General features: G+C 49.4%; 1 protein-coding gene across 1 annotated transcript in view; it reads left to right on the top strand.

The window, feature by feature from the left end:
* EPHB1 (EPH receptor B1) overlaps window positions 1–18,743 on the top strand; it is a 446,863-nt gene that overhangs the window by 145,506 nt on the left and 282,614 nt on the right. Inside the window, exon 3 of the mRNA XM_021069481.1 lies at window positions 13,432–14,113. Within this exon, the coding sequence (XP_020925140.1) occupies window positions 13,432–14,113 (682 nt within the window). The remainder of the gene's footprint in view (window positions 1–13,431; window positions 14,114–18,743) is intronic.

Consider the following 18,743-nt stretch of genomic DNA (forward strand, 5'->3'; position numbering starts at 1 on the left):
TAGCCTCAAGGAGTAAGCCCAGGATTTGGAAGCTTATGTGCTGGGTTTATTCCATTTTCCTCAAAGTTCTTTAACTTCTCTGAGCCCATCTTCTGCCTCTACCACATGTGTAATACTAGTTCTTATTTACAGACTGGCTGAGCAGTGTAAATTGTATTTACCTTCTTGGTAAGCTCCAAAGCTCAGTCAACAATACTGCTTGCCCTGACTAGTACTAGTGGTCGCAGTGCCTCCTGTCTGAGAGACTTAACCTGCATGGGATGGGGGTGGGAATGAATGAGGGGGACCCTGAGATGCAAGATCAGCTTTCCAGCTCTCACTCGAATACCATCAGAGGGCGCACCCTATTATTACTGACAGTGCTATTATTAAGACTCGTGATAACTACTGCTACTACTATTACTGTTAATTAACTGCCTGCTGTATCCAGGCACTTGTACCATCTCGCTGAATCCCCACCAGGACCTCGAAAGCCAGGGGGTCTTTCTCCCATTTTATAGAGCAGACACGGAGGCTCAGGGGTGGGGGGGCAATTATCCAAAGTCATGGCCTGCTTAGGGCTTTTACTGAGACTGACCCCAGGCCTCTGACCACAGCGCTCATTCTTGTACTTCTGCCCCTGGATGAGGATGAGGAAGGGATTCTGAGGGTCATATATTGTTTGGAAACCAGAGAACAGGGGGCAAAGAGAGGCAGAAGTTTCCCAGTTTTATACAAAGGGAAAGGGTAGGCTCGAAAGCTGAGAGCCAGTGAAATGCACACCTGTCAAGCACCCAGGAATGGCTTTGTAAAGCAAGCTATGTGAGGAGGGGCGGAGCAGGCACTGAGTGATGTGTGGGAGTTTTCGGGCAGAGAATAGCAAGTCTAGGGGGATCCCTGCTCCTGAGAGCAAGTGAGGTCTGGCCAGGGATCCAGAGGAGGTCACAGGGGGTTCCTGGGGATGGCCGGCTCCAGGCCGTGGTGGAGGAGCCTGTGGTTAGCTCCTGCCCCCAGGCCCTGGCAGATGCTTAGGAACTGAGGACTCCAGAAAAGGGAGAGTTGCAAGGGGCTTCTGTGAGCTGCTGTTTCCCATCCAGTGGACCTGTGTCAGCTCTGCTGGACCAGCCCCTCTTGCATTTGAGGGGCTCTGCTGATAGAATGGGGAAGGGGGCGTCTAGTCATGGCACACCCTCATCTCTGTGCATCTCCTATCGTGCTCACTATTCTTATTGGTGTCACAAAAGACAACCAACATGAAAGACATTGGTGTCAAGATTCGGATTTCTCTTGCTGAGTGAGAGCTCTGCCTTCAAAATGAAACAGTCAATAGTAATGCTCTATGCTGGCTATTAGGTGCAAACAGGTCACTGTAAGCAACAAGCCATGGGGGACCCAAGTGGGCAGTGCCTTAGGCGATGGGGACTTAGTGTGGCTGGCCACGTATTCATGGGGACTGATCACAAGATGAAAGTGCAGGAAAGGCCAGACTGAGCTGGTGCTATTTGGGGCAATCAAGGTGCAAGTGACAGTGGCCCCATTGCATGCCGTGCTGGCCTGAGCACATCAAGTCCAGGAGACAAAGGTGTGAGATCAGAGTCCTTCTCCTGGGGCCTTCCAGGACCAAGCTCCAACAGCCACAGTCCCAGGAAAAGATCCCCCGAAGTGGATCACACACAGTGGCCAAATTCCCACAGCTGAGGAAGGGACAGGATGGAGGGGAGTGTGTCCCCTTCCCAGGCCAGATTGGATTTTCCTACTTCTTGAGAACGGGAACGATGCCAGGAGCTCCTCTAAGAAGGCCAGTCTCTTCCTCCCACGTGGCTGGCTCTCTTGTCTCCAGGATGGCTCCAGCTGGCCACAGCCAGCCTGTCCCATGCTCCGTCAAAACTCCCTGCACCCATGGAATGAAGAGCCCATTTGCTCGGCGTGTAACCCAATGTGTTGGCCTCAGCTGTGCAGTGTGAGGAGAAAGCCCTCCAAGCAGAAGGGAAATGCCATCAGTCTCTCCCAGGGGTAGCTGCTCCTCATCAATGGAGCTCAGGCCTGGGCAGAGCAATACCAGGCCGGCGGGGCTTGGGGCCTGGGGCCTGCAGCTCCCGCCCCTGCCTTGTTGGACAAGGCCTTGTTGGGCAGCAGCAAGGACCACATTCAATTGACAGCTTAAGATAATCACATGTGTGAGGCACTGGGATAATGACAGCTGAATACCCTGCCACCGTTGCCATAGTGACCAGCCAAGCACTGGTTCCCTCCTTTTTTTTTTTCCTTCCTTGTTTTCTGGGCCTCCTTGTTATGGGGCTGGCTGGTAGGGCAGGGAGGGTGAGTTGGGGAAATGGGAAAGGGGAGGAAAGGGGGAGGGGAGACCCGAGCGGGGCAGCCCATTATATGCTCTTTAAATACCCCAGCTGGAGGTGTTTTAAATCTCAACAGAGACAGAGAGAAACAGTGTCTTAATCCCCAGCTCCCTGTGAATTATTTAAAGGGATCTTGTCAGAAGGATGAATTTGTCACTGTTTCAGTGTCAACAGCAGCAGCAGCTGTCATAATGGCTGAGGACCCCACTCCAGGCAGGGCCTGGTACCAAATGCCGCTGCCTGGTGGAAGTTACAGGGGCCTGGGTGCTGTGGACAAGGAGCCCCCTCCTGAGGCACAAGCCTGCAGTGTTGTTCCTGGCAGGCTGGCAGAGACCTGGGTGTGAAATGTGCCAGGATATAGAGATGCAAGCCCTCTGGACCTCGGGCCTGCTGGCCTTGCCCTCTATTTAGTGTGGCTCCCACGGCCCCTAGCCATGGGATCTCTGAGCAGCAAGGGGTGCTCGCTGGCTGGGAGTGGGCAGAGCTAACCGGTTGGGCATATACTGCAACCAGCGTCCCAAACTATACCCACACATGCACACCCAGGCATGCATGCACATACATATATATGCACACATGTGCACACACCAATGATGCACAGGTGCAGACAACTAGACAGACAAGAGAGAGTCACAGATCACACACATCATGGAAGGGAAAGCAAGGCTTTCCAGGAAAAATGCCTGCTGCTCAGAGAGAGGGGCCTGTGTCTGGAGGGCTGATAGCCATTGCCAGCCAGCTGGCAGGGGTCTCTTGTTCAGGTTGAAGTACTTTATGTGCATTATCACGGTTCATCCTCACAGCCGTCTGTTGGGATAGGTACTCCAAGTGTCCAAGTATCCTGTGAGACAAGGAAACTGAGGCTCAGGGAGCTTGGAAGACATGCCCGTGGTCACAGGGCTGGGTCTGGCTGACTCTAGATTCTGTGAATTGAATGGCCCTAAGCCAGGGGTCCCCGTGACCTCTAGGGTTCAGGGTCAGAAAGGGTGATGGCCATTCTTCTTAATCCCAGACCTTTGTTGGTCAGGGCAAAAACCCTCCTTCCAGGCAATCTAGGTCTGCATGCTTGGGGCCATTTCTCTCACCCCCACCTCCACTTCTCAGTATTTCTTGCATTTTTCTACTATCCAAGTTTCCAGAAGGCTTTTGTAGAGGCTTGTAGAGACTGCATTGGGAAACAGTAAGTGTATTTGCCTTCCTCTCCTTCTTTCCATATTCCCACGGTGTCCCTCGCCCACATCCCCTGTTCTTAGGCACCCCAGGGAGTAGGTAAATAAATGGTTCAGAAAATCCATTGCTTTGTGCCCTTTCGAGGCTCTGGGCTCTCAGAAGCAGCCCCACGCCAGGTGCCCAGCTCCTTGGTGCACCACATGTAGGGCTGTGGTAGGGAACAGGGGCCACTCCTGTCCTCCTAGCCCAGCACAACTGGGAGGCAAATGCAGCCTGTTGGGAGGTGAGCTGGTGCTCGCAGCCCTCCAGGGAACCCCTGAGCAAACGGCTGCCTTGCTTGGTTGGTGTACTAAATGGTAGATCCCTCTGGGCTTGTAGCAATTTATGCCCCACGGACCACATTTTACATTTTAATTAGCCCTCGAGCTTGTCTAATATCCGAGCTCTTTCAGGCTTAGTTTACTGTCTATGCATGAGCGTGTCCTTGGGATCCCGGCAGATGGGTGCTGGTGGCTCCCGACCTGCCTGAGCAAAGTACTGCCCCAAAGACTCTAGCTGGCTGTGGGCTCTGGGACATTGTGTGCTGCCCAGGCCTCAGTGGGCTTCTTGTTCAGAGAGCAGCCATCTCTAACTGGGGACCTGAAAGTGGTTTTTTGGGTTTCCCATGGTTGGGCAGTGCCAGCGAAGTTAGGGTCCTGTAGGGCCTGGGGATGGTGACTGTTCGCAGAATAGCAAGTCCCTGCAAACTCAAGTTTGTGCCCAAATACAGAGAGCTGAGTGGGACCAAAGCTTTTGAGCTGTGTCCATGTTTGTCTGCTTGTGGTCTGAGCTGGTGGCTGACCGCCACCCAGAGATTGCTTGGTTGAGAGAAGGGGCCCATGCTGAAACCTGCCCAGAGGCAGCCCTGGAGATTCTGGGAGGGGCGGGGAGGGGCTGCTGGCTATCCCTCTGGGGCTGGGAGGAGACCAGTGTTTAGTCCCTGAGTTCTGCTGACCAAAGGGCAGGAATATTTATCTAAAGTAGAGGAGAGGATATCCACGCCCTGATGCTTCAGCCCAAGGAAGATCCTGAGGTTAACACAACAGTGATGCCACGGCTGCTGATGTAAGTCTGATACTCGGTATTTAGTGAATGGTAGTTTCGCAAAGGCTCAGTGTAGGGTGATTTCTTACAGGATCTTTCAGTCCTCGTGACACTCTGCAAGGTAAACAGCATTTTCCAGATGGGGAAACTGAAGCTGAGAAAGTTGTGTGTGGTCGCAGAGCTGTGACTGGCAGAGGTGGGGTCTGCTTGTACCCACCCCTCCCCCGCTGCCCACCCTGCTGCACCTCCTCCCCCACCATCCTGGCCTCCTGGCTTTCTCCGGCCAGGCACACTCCTGCTCCAGAGAGTCTGCTCCTGTTCCGTGAGTCTGAAATGCTCCTTCTCCATGTGCCCTTCAGGCTGATGGCTCCTGATCCAAGGTTCATGCATTCAAATCTTTGCCCAGAAGCAACCTCTGATGACCCCAGTGCCAGCTGTCACTTGCTAGCCCCTTCCCTGTTCCTCAGTAGTACTTAAGGCTCTCTGACTTTATATTTTTATTTTGTTTACTTATTCATGTTCTGATTAGCTCCATTACATTATCAGGTCCATGGGGGAAGGAACCTTGTCTCTTAGTCACTGCTGTGTCACCAACACCTAGGCTACTCCTTGGGATGTAGTAGGTGCTCACTTTTTTATTTTAAAAATGAGTTAAATAAGCTGGGTTTGAAACAAATCAGAATAACCTCTTGTTAGACGAATGGCGCCCAAAAAATCAATTTCAGTGCTTTATGTTCTCATCTTAAATAGCAGTGTCCCGAGCAAGCGCCCCTCCCTGGACAGGTGCTAGAGAAATGGCTTATTCTCTGGAGTTAGTATGATGCAGCCTCTCTGTAGCTACTCGGCATTCTGGAAGGAGCAGGGCCAGCCTAGTGAGCTTGCAGCAGTTCAAGGAAGGGCCAGTGATCATACATCTTTCTAGAAGGCCACACACACACACACACACACACACAGTCAGCCAGACAGCAAATGTCAACAGGCATTCTGGGCTACTCCAGAGCAACAGACCTGCAGGCTCTGACTCCAACTAGACAGTCTGAGAAACTGAGATCTTGGAGGCACCTATAGGTATTTTTGTTTGTTTGTTTTGTTTGTTTGTTTTAATGGCCTCACCTGCAGCATGTGGAAGTGCCAGGGCTAGGGGCTGAATCGGAGCTGCAGCTGTTGGCCTAAGCCGTAGCCACAGCAACAGCCATTCCTGATCCTTAACCAACTGGGCAAGGCCAGGAATCAATCTGCATCCTCATGGACACAGGGACAATATGTTGGATTCTTAACTTGCTGAGCCACAAGCTGAACGCCCAGGCTTCTTTATCATACATCAAAGTCCCGATCTGAAAGCCTGAACAAGTACTTTGTAATGGGTGTCATTATTTTCTTTATTATGTTTATCTCAAGGACAGGTGGTCCATTGGCATCAATAATTTTGTCCTTTCAAAGACTGTTACTATCTTGCTGGTTGTGCAAGGCTGCTTTGGTTCTTTTTCTCCCAGGGACAAGTTACTCTGGTGGCACGGCTCTAAGTCCCCAGCCAAGGACCAGAGGCCGAGGAATAGACCTGGACCCTGCTTCTTCCCTCAGCCTGTCAGTATTTAATGAGGGCTAGGCACTGGGACTATCAGGCCGGACTATAGTCTAGCCCACTAGGGGGCAAGTCCATAGGGAGGATGGGGACAGATTTGTGACTGTAGCAGAATCCCCAGGAGCAAGGCAGTGAGTCTCAAGAAGTTACCAAGAGACATCCGGCAGGCAGCTGGATAAACAAGTCTGGGCACTGGGGAGAGGGCAGCGATGTAGGCCCTGGTGGTTGCAGCCTTGTGTGTGGCTGAGATCATCCAGGATGTAAAGGGGGAGGAGAGGAGAATGAGGGTGGAGCCCAGAGAAACCTGTGGAGTTCACTCCTCACAAGCATTGCTCAGTAAAAATGTTGTCGTGTGATCCCAGCATTGCAAAGCTAAATGCTTGGAATTATTTCGCTGCTGACATGAGCTAATAAATTAGTCAAAACATAATTCCCTGTCCTCAAGGAGCTCACAGCCTGGTAGCAGAAACCAAAGCAATTAACGAATAGTTCAGAACAGTGTATTATCAAATGCTAAATTGTGTGGAATAAGCTCAAGCAGACTTGAGACATTCGGGGAAATGGTAGCTGACTATAAGCTAGGAAGACATCCTGGGGGAAATAAGACCTAACCCCCCCTCAAAAAAGGCTACAGAGAGGGCTCCGCTCTGCCACCCATCAGCTGCCTTACTCCAGGCCAACTGTTGAATGTCTCTGGGCCTCAGTGTGTCCATTTGTCAACAAAAGGTTTTGGTCAACATGACCTATAGTGACTTCCAGCCAGATTGTTATCCTCTAGTTCTGTGTCTTGGAGAAGCTGAGATGGGATGGTGGTGGGAGAGGAAAAAAAAAAAAATGTCAGAACACCAGCAGCAACATCAAGCAAGGGGCAGAAATGGGCACAATCTCTGAGTGATGTGAGAGAATATGGCCCTGGCTTGAGCCCTGGCCATCTCTTGCCTGGTCTGCTCATTACTCTCGGACCAAAGAGCCAGCCAGGGCGTGAGTCCAGGCATGAGGTAATGCCAGCCCTAGTGCATGGCCGTGGAAGGCAAGAGAGAGGCCAGATAAGAGAAACATTGTTCTGGAGGAAATGGCAAATTGCGGTGACACATTGGGCGTGGGGTTGCCAGGGGGCCTACTGTTTGTGGGTAATAGAGACCAGGTCAGCATTATCAGGTGCTGAGGTGTAGGCCGGAGCAGATAACAAAGAGTGTTTTTCAGAAAAAGCTCTGTCGAAGTATTAGTTACACATCATCAACTTTACCCATTCTAAGTGGACAATTTGGTGAGTTTTAGTAAACGTACAGTTTAGTCATCACCACCACAATCCCATTGTAGGACATGCTCATCACCCTGCAAAAGCGCCTTCAGGCCCATTTGCAATCACTCTCCATTCCCATCCATGATCTCAGGAAAATACCACACGATTCTGTCTATAAATTTGCCTTTTCTGGACATTTGATGGAGATGAATATGCAGTCTTCTGTGTCTGGCTTCTTCCACTGGGCATCACATTTTAGAGGCACCAGTACATCTTATTTTTAAATTTCTAAATAATACTCCATCATATGGCTGCATCACATCAACTTCATATCTTCAGTGGCTGTGCATATTGTTTATGTGTTCACTCGTTCATGGACATTAACACAGGGTCTTAGGTACCATAGTAGAGTCCAGTTGAGAGCTCCGAGGAGCAAGGACCACAGTCAGATGGGCACCAAACTGAGGGGCGATTCTAGAGTTGGAATTGCTGGGTCAAAGGATGTATACAGTTCTGATTTTGATAAATAAAACCTAAATGTCCATAGAGATGATACCAGTTTGACCTTCATCCAGCTATTGATTAGGTTGCTTATCTCTGACACCTACACCTTTTCCAATGCAGTGTATTTTCTAATGTTTGACCAAAAACCAAAAAAAAAAAACCCGCAATGTGGCTAATTGCCATTTTGGTTAAAATAAATAAGATTTGGCATCTTTTCATATGTGTATGAGCTATATCTGTTTCTTTCAGTAAACAGTGTTAATATCCTTTGCCCATTTTTCTATTTTTTTATTGGTGATTTTCTTTATATATTAAGGGAAATTAACACTTTACTGTGTTAAGTGGCAAAGAGTTTTTTCCCCAGCATGTTTTCTTTTCTTTTTTTTTCCTTTTGATTTTATTTTGGCCATTTCTGTAATGCTAATTAAAAAAAATTGTATGGAGCTCAATTGATCAATCTGTTCATTTATGGCTTCTGAGTTTCATGTTGTAATTACTATGCGTATACTGTCTCTGTGATTTCTTTATCTTTATGGTTTCATTTTTAATGTTTAAATTTTTGATTCACTGGGAATTTTTTTCAGAAGTATGGATGCAAAAATTTTTTTTTCCAGATGGCTACGCAGCTATTATAACAATTTTTAAAAATGATTCACCTTTTCCTTCTGAGTTTTGGCCAACATTTTAAATGCTGAGAGAAACTATTGATTTGACATCTGAAAGATTCTGCCAGTTACAGTGTCACCAACAGGCTTGGGAGTGGCCTTCTCCGGACATTCTTCCCGAGACTTGATATTTTATCTTTTAAATTTTTTGCCAATCTGATAAACAAATGGTGGTGTTTTGTTGTTTTAATGGGAGGAGATAATTACAGAAAGGATCACAGGAGGCAGGATGTCAAATGCCTGGAAGTGGAAGCTGAGAAGCTGCCACTGAACAGAGACCTTTAGGAAATCTGCTTTCGGTGGTGCAGTGGGAGCAGCTCCCTGGGACTGGAGTCAGCACAGGCCTTGGGTCAAAGACACTGGGTCTGAATGCCAATGAGCTTGTATATGTAACACCAGTGAAGTTCCTTGGTTGTAAGGATCTGGGAAGCAATGTGCCTGGGGACACAGGGGACCTCAAAGCCTGGTTGCGGAGGTAGGACTGATCCATGAAAGAGTGTCAAGGGCACACAGGGCCCCTTGGGTCAGGTCAAACCAGCCTCTCTCTGACCCCCACCCACACTCAGCTGGATGAGAGCCTAGGGACTCTACACCAAGATGTATTTTCAGGCGTTCCCATTGTGGCTCAGTGATAACATACTAGTATCCATGAGGATGCAGGTTCAATCGCTCAGTGGGTTAAAGGATCTGGTGTTGCCGTGGCTGCGGCGCAGGCTGGCAGCTACAGCTCTGATTGGATCCCTAGCCTGGGAACTTCCATATGCTACAGGGGCGGCCCTAAAAAAAAAAAAGAAGAAGAAGAAGAAGAAGAGAAGGATATATTTTCAGTTTCCCCAGTTGGATCCACTCACCATCATCTCTCACCTAGACCAGGACAATGACCATCAGCTGTTCCGCTCATGCACTCGGTCCAGCCCAGTCTGTACTTTTTTCTATTTGTCTTTTTAGGACTGCACCCTCAGTATGGAGGTTCTCAGGCTGGGGGTCTGATCGGAGCTGTAGCTGCCAGCCTATGCCATAGCCACAGCAACACCAGATCCAAGTCACATCTTCGACCTACACCACAGCTCCCGGCAACTCCAGATCATTAACCTACTGAGTGAGGCCAGGGATTGAACCTACATCCTCATAGATACTAGTCTCATTCATTTCCCCTGAGCCATGATGGAACTGCCAGCAGCCTATACTTTACAGCGGAGATATCTTTTACAAAACTTGGCTCTGAGTTTTTTCCTCCCTAAAACTCACCAATGCTTTCTAGTTATCCTCAAGATACCATTCAAAGTTCTCCGGAAGACTCACCCTCTCCCACTTTCCTTCCAGCCACCTCTAGCTTTTCATGACGTTTTATCCCTCATCAGTTCCAGGCTACATTTCCCCACCACGGGGCCTTTGCACTTGTTCCTGGCCTTGATGCCCCTTCCCTGCCCCTCTTCTGCCCACAGCAGATGCACAGTTCTCCTGGCTCACTTCTATCCATCCATCCCACTCATCTTGGAGGGTCTTCTCTGGCACGCCTCTGTGTGTTGGATACACTCCCCTTCTTGGCATCCTGAAATTTCCCCTCATAGCAGTTAGCGCAATTGCAATAATTTAGTTATTTTAATAACCATTTGTCTAATTTCTGTTTCTCTCACAAGATTATAAGCTTGGTATTGCTGCCTCCCCAGTGGCTAATGGAATGCCTGGTATAAAGTTGGCATTCAGTACGTATTTTTTTCACTGATGGATGAATGAGGTAGAACTATAAAGCAATGACACTGATTCCAAGTATCATAAACAAATAATAATGTCTGTTCCTCCCTGCTGGGAATGCTATTTCACCCTCATCTCGATTTACCCAAATCTTCTCTTTCAAGGTCCCCAGTCCTAATTGTCACTTGCTCGGAAAGCATTCGTGCCTTCTTCAGCCCATTCTTTTTTTTTTAAGGATCCAGCCCATTCTGATTGCTGTGTTTCCCACCCCTATAGCACCCGCGGGCAGGAGAAAAATGAAAGAAGGAAAGAAAGAGACTCCATCATGGCCTTGTTCCAAACAATGAGAAGTTATTTTCCTTTCTCTCAATTTCTCTCTACTCTTTCTCTTTGAATATACAGTCATATCCCCCCTAATTTGCTCTGATCGCTCTCTGAGGAGCTGTCACAGAATCAATTAAGTCCGTAGAATTTCCTGACTCCAGGTCACCCAGTATGATTCCTCATTTTACAGATGAGAAAACCGAGGCCCAGAGAGGTTAATGTTCGAAACAGTTACCTCTGTTGGGTCTTATAATACCAATCAGTGTCATTTTCTAAGATAAATGTTCCTAATATGCTGGCTCCACAAGGTTGTAAATCCTCCTTCTGACTATTTAAAAAAAATACTAGTGGTGACAGTCTCAGGGCTAAGGCAAGGCCCCAAAGGTGGGCTTCGTGTCTTGCACCCACACAGCAGGGCTGCCTTAGGGTGGATCAATATCCCCACCCTAAATGGGGCCTCAGACTTCACCTACATAGACAAAGGCACCCCATGGTCATGCTGAGACCTCATACAGCCCAATGAAATGATGGATCCTGAGACCTGCTGTGTTTAAACAATTACAAAACAGAAACAAACCAAAAAACAAAAAAAAACCTGTCCTTCCCTCAAAAGTCATGTGGGGTCAACTGAGAAAATGTTATTTCGAGACAGCCCTGGAAAGAGATCGAGGCCTGAAAATTTGCTCTAAAACAACCGTCAGCAATGACTTCTCCCTAATGTATTTGCTTTTGGGTTCGGAAAAACCAGGCAAGCAGAACATAACTTTAACAAACACATTTAAATAGAACATAACATAAGCTCAAGAAGGCATAAGAAGTGGTGACTCAACATCTTGAAATCCAATAAGCAGTTAAGCCAAGGCCAGGTGAGGTTGGCTGTGTGTAAAGATCCTGGAAAGGGGCCCACCAGGCTGGGGAGGGAAGCAGACCCCTGAGAGTGCAGTGAGGGGCTAGAGGAGAAGGGCCCTGGCTAGGCTGCAGCAGCACAGGAGTTTAGTGCCTCGTGCCTGGGCAGCAGGAGTGTCCATGGGGTCCTGGTACAGGCGTGCGTGGGCGGGGCCAGCCCTCCATGTACCCAGCTTTCCTCAGCTCCACACCCAGTCTTCAGAAGCCCTGGGGCAAGTTAGAAGGACAGCCTTGGCTTGGCCTTCTTGCTCCTCAGAGATTTCATTCTGTGCAAGAAGAAACCGTAGCATGTTTCCCATCCACAAGAGATTAGCTTTTAGCTCTTTTTCATAAAGAGTTCTCATGGATATATTTCAGCTCCACAGTGAATAATAAGCAATTAGCACAATATTTAAAGAAATGGTACTATCTGGTTTCTACTAAACAGTCAAGGATCTTAATCTATTTTCACTTTAGGAAGCTGGATTTCTTCTGCTCCTTTTTCACTTCTTTAGCAAGCCCACTGGAACCTCCTGGGAAGACCCTTGTTTCTTGAGGTCAGTGTCCTGAGAGCTCCCCAGTACGGACAACTGCTTCCTTTCCCAGCACAGGAAGAAATAAAGAAATAATGACTCAGAAACTCTTCTTTGGCCCCTATTCCTCAGTAACTCAGTTAAAGAAGCCTTGTCTTTTATAGACCCCCTTCCCCTTATTGTCTGTTACTGAAAAAAGTTACTCAGCAGATTTCTTTGGCCATTCAAAGCCCCTGTTTCTCTCTCCTCTTTTCCCCATCTCCTCTTATGGCTGTGTGACCACAGGTGAATTATATGACGTCTTTTAACCTATGCATTGGGGATGATAATCTAGTGCTATGGGGAACTCTTGGGAAGATTGAGACATCACTTAATGAATGCACTGTTTCTCTTGTTCCAATTTATAGGACTGCTAAAAATGAGAGTGTGCTTTTCCAGTAGGAATCACAATTGTGTCCCCCTTAATAAGAAACGTTTCTTACTCCTTAAGAAAGTAATCAACAGTCTCCATCATGGAGTTCCCATCATGGCTCAGTGGTTAACGAATCTGACTAGGAACCATGAGGTTGCAGGTTTGATCCCTGGCCTTGCTCAGTGGGTTAAGGATCTGGTGTTTCCGTGAGCTGTGGTGTAGGTCACAGATGTGGCTCAGATCTGGCATTGCTGTGGCTCTGGCATAGGCTGGAAGCTGTAGCTCTGATTGGACCCCTAGCCTGGGAACCTCCATATGCCGGAGGTGCGGTCCTAGGAAAGACAAAACAAACAAACAAACAAAAACAATCTCCATCACATCTTTGCTTGAAATGTTCACACAATGAAGCTTAATTTGCTTCATTAAGCATCCCTCTTAGCATCCTCTACTATTACCAGCTCCACAGGCTACTCTCAAAGAGATTGATCTTATAAAACAAAAGTTGTTGTAGAAACTTTTCGGAGATATGAAGGAATTTCACCATGGTAAAGAAGTTGGGATCAGAAATAAGGATTTCTCAGATTAGAGTATCGTGTCATCAGACCTATAATCCACGGAGTGACCTGTTGAGAGCAGAGGCTGTGGCATTGAGGATGAAAATCCCTCCCATCTCACGGGGCTAAGAGTTGCAGGTCATCGCTGTGGATATAACACGTCACTGTCACAGCATGAGAGTTGTGGGTTAGATGAAGCGAGGCATTCTAGGGTGAGGTCTGTTATATTTGGGGATGGACTACAGAGCAGTCTTCTGAAGTCTCCTTATAAGGGGATCTTTACAAGCAAGTGAGGGTTAGGCGTGTTTGTTTCTTGAGTCAAGCAGCTGGCCTGGTGAGCTCTTAAGGCCCCCTCCAGTGCCAGGCTTCTTGTCTGCCCTGCCTCTCCCTGTCTTCTCACTCCCTATTTTGTGTTTTTCATGTGTGTGCCTGGTCTCTTTGGTATCAGTGGGAAGAAGTCAGTGGCTACGATGAAAACCTGAACACCATCCGCACCTACCAGGTGTGCAATGTCTTCGAGCCCAACCAGAACAACTGGCTGCTCACCACCTTCATCAACCGGCGGGGGGCCCATCGCATCTACACGGAGATGCGCTTCACTGTGAGAGACTGCAGCAGCCTCCCCAACGTCCCAGGCTCCTGCAAGGAGACCTTCAACCTGTACTACTATGAGACTGACTCCGTCATTGCCACCAAGAAGTCGGCCTTCTGGTCCGAGGCCCCCTACCTCAAAGTGGACACCATTGCTGCAGACGAGAGCTTCTCCCAAGTGGACTTTGGGGGAAGGTTGATGAAGGTCAACACAGAAGTCAGGAGCTTTGGACCTCTCACGCGGAATGGTTTTTACCTCGCCTTCCAGGATTATGGAGCCTGTATGTCTCTCCTGTCTGTCCGTGTCTTCTTCAAAAAGTGTCCCAGCATTGTGCAAAATTTTGCGGTGTTCCCAGAGACCATGACTGGGGCAGAGAGCACATCTCTGGTGATTGCTCGGGGCACATGCATCCCCAATGCAGAGGAAGTGGACGTGCCCATCAAACTCTACTGCAACGGGGATGGGGAGTGGATGGTGCCCATCGGGCGCTGCACCTGCAAGCCTGGCTATGAGCCCGAGAACAGCGTGGCCTGCAAGGGTAAGCCCTGGGGCTCTTGAGGCCTCTACCTCCTGTCCACCTGGGGCAGGGCTGAGTCTGCACAGGTTTCCACCTCCAGCTCTGGATCCTAAAGAAACAGAAGAGCCTAATGGCTTCTTCTAAAGCTCTGGGGACCCTCCATCTCCAGGGCAAGGCCTGATGATATTCCATTTGTCTCCAACCAGACTGTTTGTGTTCATGGTGGGGGAAGAGATGGGAAGGATTCCAAACGTTGGATAACAACTTAATAACCGTTCAGTTATATTTAGCTCTGGGGAAATTGACACTCATATTCTCTTTCTCTTTCTCTTTCTCTCTCTCTCTCTCTCTCTCTCTCTCTCTCTCTCTCTCTCACACACACACACACACACACACACACACACACACCCTGCATCCTGTCCAGCTCTCTGTTCTGAGGCATGGATTATTTGGGTTGTCATGGACGAGGCACTCAAGGGTAATTGGGAAGTGACTGAATTTGGAAAATATTTTAGTTCATTTTAGTCCAGCTCCCAGAGCACTCAGCTTGCTCTTGAAGCCATGGAGCTCATTAACTCAAAGCCCCCTGGCTCGGCTGTCTTCCTCCAGGGGCTCAGCGCCAGGTGCTTGGGTCATGGATGGGGCCCAGCATTAGTATGTCCTGGAAGGAGGTGAAGCTGTTGGAATAGGGGTGGGACAGTACCATCACTTCAAAGTGATTCAGAGTGATGCCGACTTTGCAGTCGGGGGTGTCTGGGTACCATGTGCTCACATTGGCCCTCCTCAGCCCAGAAGAGCACATGTTCAATATGTGACAATGAACTGGCTCAAGACTCAGTCTTCTCTGGGAGTTAATAGAAGGGTCTAAGGGGTCCGCAGCTCATCTGTTGCCCGAGTACATGGAACATGAGGGATTCGAGAGTTGGGAGAGAGAAGACTGTTTTCCTTTGTCTTTATCTTTTGCGTGTGGCCTTTGAAGTTTCAGGTTCTTTCAAGAGCAAGGACCTCAGAAGTGACTACCTTGACCCTAACTCCTTAACTGGGTTTCGTCGTGTCCTTTGGGGACAACTTGGATGAAGTGGAATCTGTTGTTGCTCCTTTTTCTACATTATGATCTTTAGGCCAGCTGTCCCCTGTTGTCACCTCTGCCCTGTCTAAGCATCCCGAACACCCCTCGTGTGTCTCCTTTCCCACTAACCTCACTGTCCAGGCACCCACAGATGAAGCACCAGGCACAGGGTTACTAATGTCACCAGCTCTGCATCCTTTGGACTCGGCGAATTGTCTGGACTGGGGCATCCATGCAGCCTTTCTGAGGCCTGCTGAGAGCAGAGAGCTGTGCCTTTGTGTCCTTATTGGATTTCTTGGTTATGGTACCCATGATGGATGATGTGGAAACACAGGGGAGAGAGTGCCAGCTCCAGTGATGAATCCAGTCCAGCCTGGGTCCACGGCACTCCTCTTTGTTGCATAGCTTGGAGTTGGGCAGGAGTCGCCTTCCTGGGCATGTGTCAGGGTCTCATCGGGGACCCAGGCACCAGGCTGAGTTCTTACAGGCACAGATGCGGCAGCTGCCAGGCACTCTTGCACTAGCACGGGTGATTTCTCCAGGCTTCTAAGGGCTGCCACACCACACTTGCTGGCTGGGGCCCTTTCGTTTTTCTCATTATTATCTGTGCAGAGAGTCAGGAACCAGGGCAAACATTGATTGGTTCTGATTTAATTGGGACTCTGGGAATGGGCTCTCATTTCTTGGGGCTAATTGGAACTTTTGTCTTTTGGGGGGTACCGCTGTCCCTGCTGCTTGTCAGTTACTTTCTGTGGTTGTCCTAGGAGGGCCAACGGGGACAAATAGGTAAATACAAGTGGTTCCTTTCCATCCTCCCTATCCAACCCCAGCCCCCTCCTGACTTTGGTGGATGTTTCTAATCTAGAGCTCTTATGAACCTGACTTAACTTCACAAACTGCTTGTTGGAAACTCATTGGAGGCTGGAGGACATGAGGAGCCCAGGGCACCATCACTTTGCCATTTCAGAGGCACGAGCAGCTGCATTTTTGTCGGTGTTTCTAGGAATGGAGAGTGGCAAGCCACATGGCATCATGGGTCCCGTAGCCCAGTAGCCTGGCTGAGATCAGTGCTCTAGAAGGGCAGAGAAGTCCCCTTTCTTTTGTCTCAAGAACTTTAAGATGCCTCCTCCAAATTCTTCATCCTTGGCTCTGCTGGTAACTCCGGGCTTGCTGGCAGAGCCCAACCTCCCTCCCCAGGGCTCACAACAGTGGGCTGCCCGGGGCAGGGTGGAGGAGGGGGTAAAGGGATATTGGGAATAGATGATGATCTTGGGAAGACTCTGCACCCTTTGGATGGGGATGAGAGATTTGTAACTGGTCCCTGGGGTTTATCCTCAAGGTAAGGTACTCCATTCATTTTGGATGCTTATGCTGTGCTTGTCCGGTGGGCACCATGGCCCTTCACAGCAGTTCTGGTGTTGCCTGCATGGTACAGCCAATGCTGGTGAGGCCAAGAGCATGGAGAGTGGTCGATGCAACAGCAAATGGTGGGTGAGAAAGGGTGGGGTCTCCATCAGCTGTCCTGGTAGGACTGGAGAAGGAAGGCAAGATACTCTCTCCCAACAGAGCCCTGAGAGTTGATGCCCCAGAGCCTGAAGGGGTGAAGCCTGGGTTAACTGATCAATTGTTAATCTTATCAATTTTCTTTTCTGCCTATTTGAATCTGAGCCTTTGCATGTGCCAAATCTATGGGGTGGCAGAAAGAATCTCTTTTATATTGTTTTTCTGGCAAGACAGACATTCATCATGGGCAAGAATCTTAGTCTGACTTGCTTTGCGTCTGCTGAACCCTCCCTGTCAGTCATGGTGACCAGTTGCTGGGTTTTGCAGAAGCACCTGGAGACTAATTAGGCAGCTCAGCCAGCCAAGAGCGGTCCTGGCCTAGGGCTGTTCCTGTTGTGAGGAGGGAGGGTGCTGAGAGGACGGGGTGGTGAGCAAAGGAAGCCGAGGGGGGAGCTTGCACATCAGGATGTGCGGCATGCAGCTCACACGCTTTCTAGAGGGCCCCGTGGCCCAAGGCATGTTCAGAATGCATCCTTTCTGCACACCTAGGTAGGACTGATTAGGCAGAATCACAGGAGCCTGCTGACCCCACCAGTGAGACCGACCCCATCATGCATTTATCTTTCTGAAATCGTTAATTACTAGGAAAATGGCTCCTCTGCCCGACTTCAAGTTTTATGCTCATAGAATTGAGGATTAATAAGAAATCATGGCCCTGTCTTTACCCACCCCTATTCCTTCCCTGCTCAGGTTGATGGCTGAGTCGATTCTCTGTGAATCCCTATAGCCTAACTATCCCTGGGCCAAGCTCCTTCTATGCTGTGGAGCCTGAAATACTGCATCAGCTGAAGTTGGTCCCCGGGGAAGATGGCTGAGCTGAGACTGAGAGTCGCTAGGGGGAACCTGGCCAGGGAAGCCTCTTATCTATCTGTTAGAAGCTTGGGGGCTTTAGTATCCCATATGGGTGCCCAAACAGGGGTCCCAGGTGCTGGGAGAGCCTCTGGCAGCCAGATCTTAGCTGGAGCACTGCATCCCTGGGGCTTGGATGGGTGTCCACTTCTGAGTGTTCTACAGGGGCTTAACTTTCCCTCCCAGACACAGTTCCTGGAGCTTCCAGAAGGAGCTGCCTCATCAGTCTGCCTCTCCAGTCCCAGCCAGGGCTCAGGAAATGACAATGCTATAGCCTCCCTGCTATCCTCCCTTCCTCCTGCTCCTGTGGGTATCCGAGTCATCCTTGGCTCACCCTGCAGAGGGCACCTGCTGACCCACAGTGCCGAGGCCTTCATTGGTGGTGCTGTCACTGATAGGGGATGCAGGTGGATGAAAGGGGGACTGAGTGTGTCTGGGTGAGAGGCCAGTCCTAGAGATTGGAGCTGTGCTGTGAACTTCAGAGTGGTTTTTAGCTCAAGTCCTTTTCCAGTGACAGTCCTGCTTCTCTGCCTACTTAACAGGGTATGTGGAAATCAAGTGGGGTGATGGATATGAAGATGCTCTCTAGGCCTCTCTGGGTGTCATGGCCCTGGTGTCATGGCCCTGAAACCCTAAAACACACCATCTGACTTGGATTATTAAGGGAATCAGACTCAGGAGTGAAGGTGGTGTGTGGTACCCCCACCCAGAGACACAGGGCAGAAAGGGTCCTGAGCACCCCTTCATCACCTCCCTGCAGCTGCCCAGGCCCAGCTCCATGACTGTTGAGCAGCGACCAGTGAGATCAGCACATGGCGTGATCCGCTGTCCCTTGAAAGGTCAGTAGCTCAGTTAGCACACATTTAAAGGCCAAGGCGCAGGCAGCCTGCCACGAGGTGGTCTTTGTGAGTTGAAGGTCTGAGTAGGGAAGGGGGTGCTTCCTAGGCCTGAGAGAGAAGTTTGCTCTTCTGAAGCAGTGATTCTTGATCCCACAATGGGCATGTGAACCCTCGGAAAGGTTTTGTAAAATGACATCTCTGGATGCGCCCTACTGAGCTTCCACTGGGTAGGTCTGCTTGGGGCAGAGAGCCCTGGGTGTAAGTTCTAGACTAGGACCATCTCTGTAGCTGGAGTCTGGGAGATGTGGGTCCTGGAGAAGATGCCAGAAGG

The sequence above is a fragment of the Sus scrofa genome, chromosome 13, assembly GCF_000003025.6.
Source record: "Sus scrofa isolate TJ Tabasco breed Duroc chromosome 13, Sscrofa11.1, whole genome shotgun sequence".
Lineage (NCBI taxonomy): Eukaryota > Metazoa > Chordata > Mammalia > Artiodactyla > Suidae > Sus > Sus scrofa.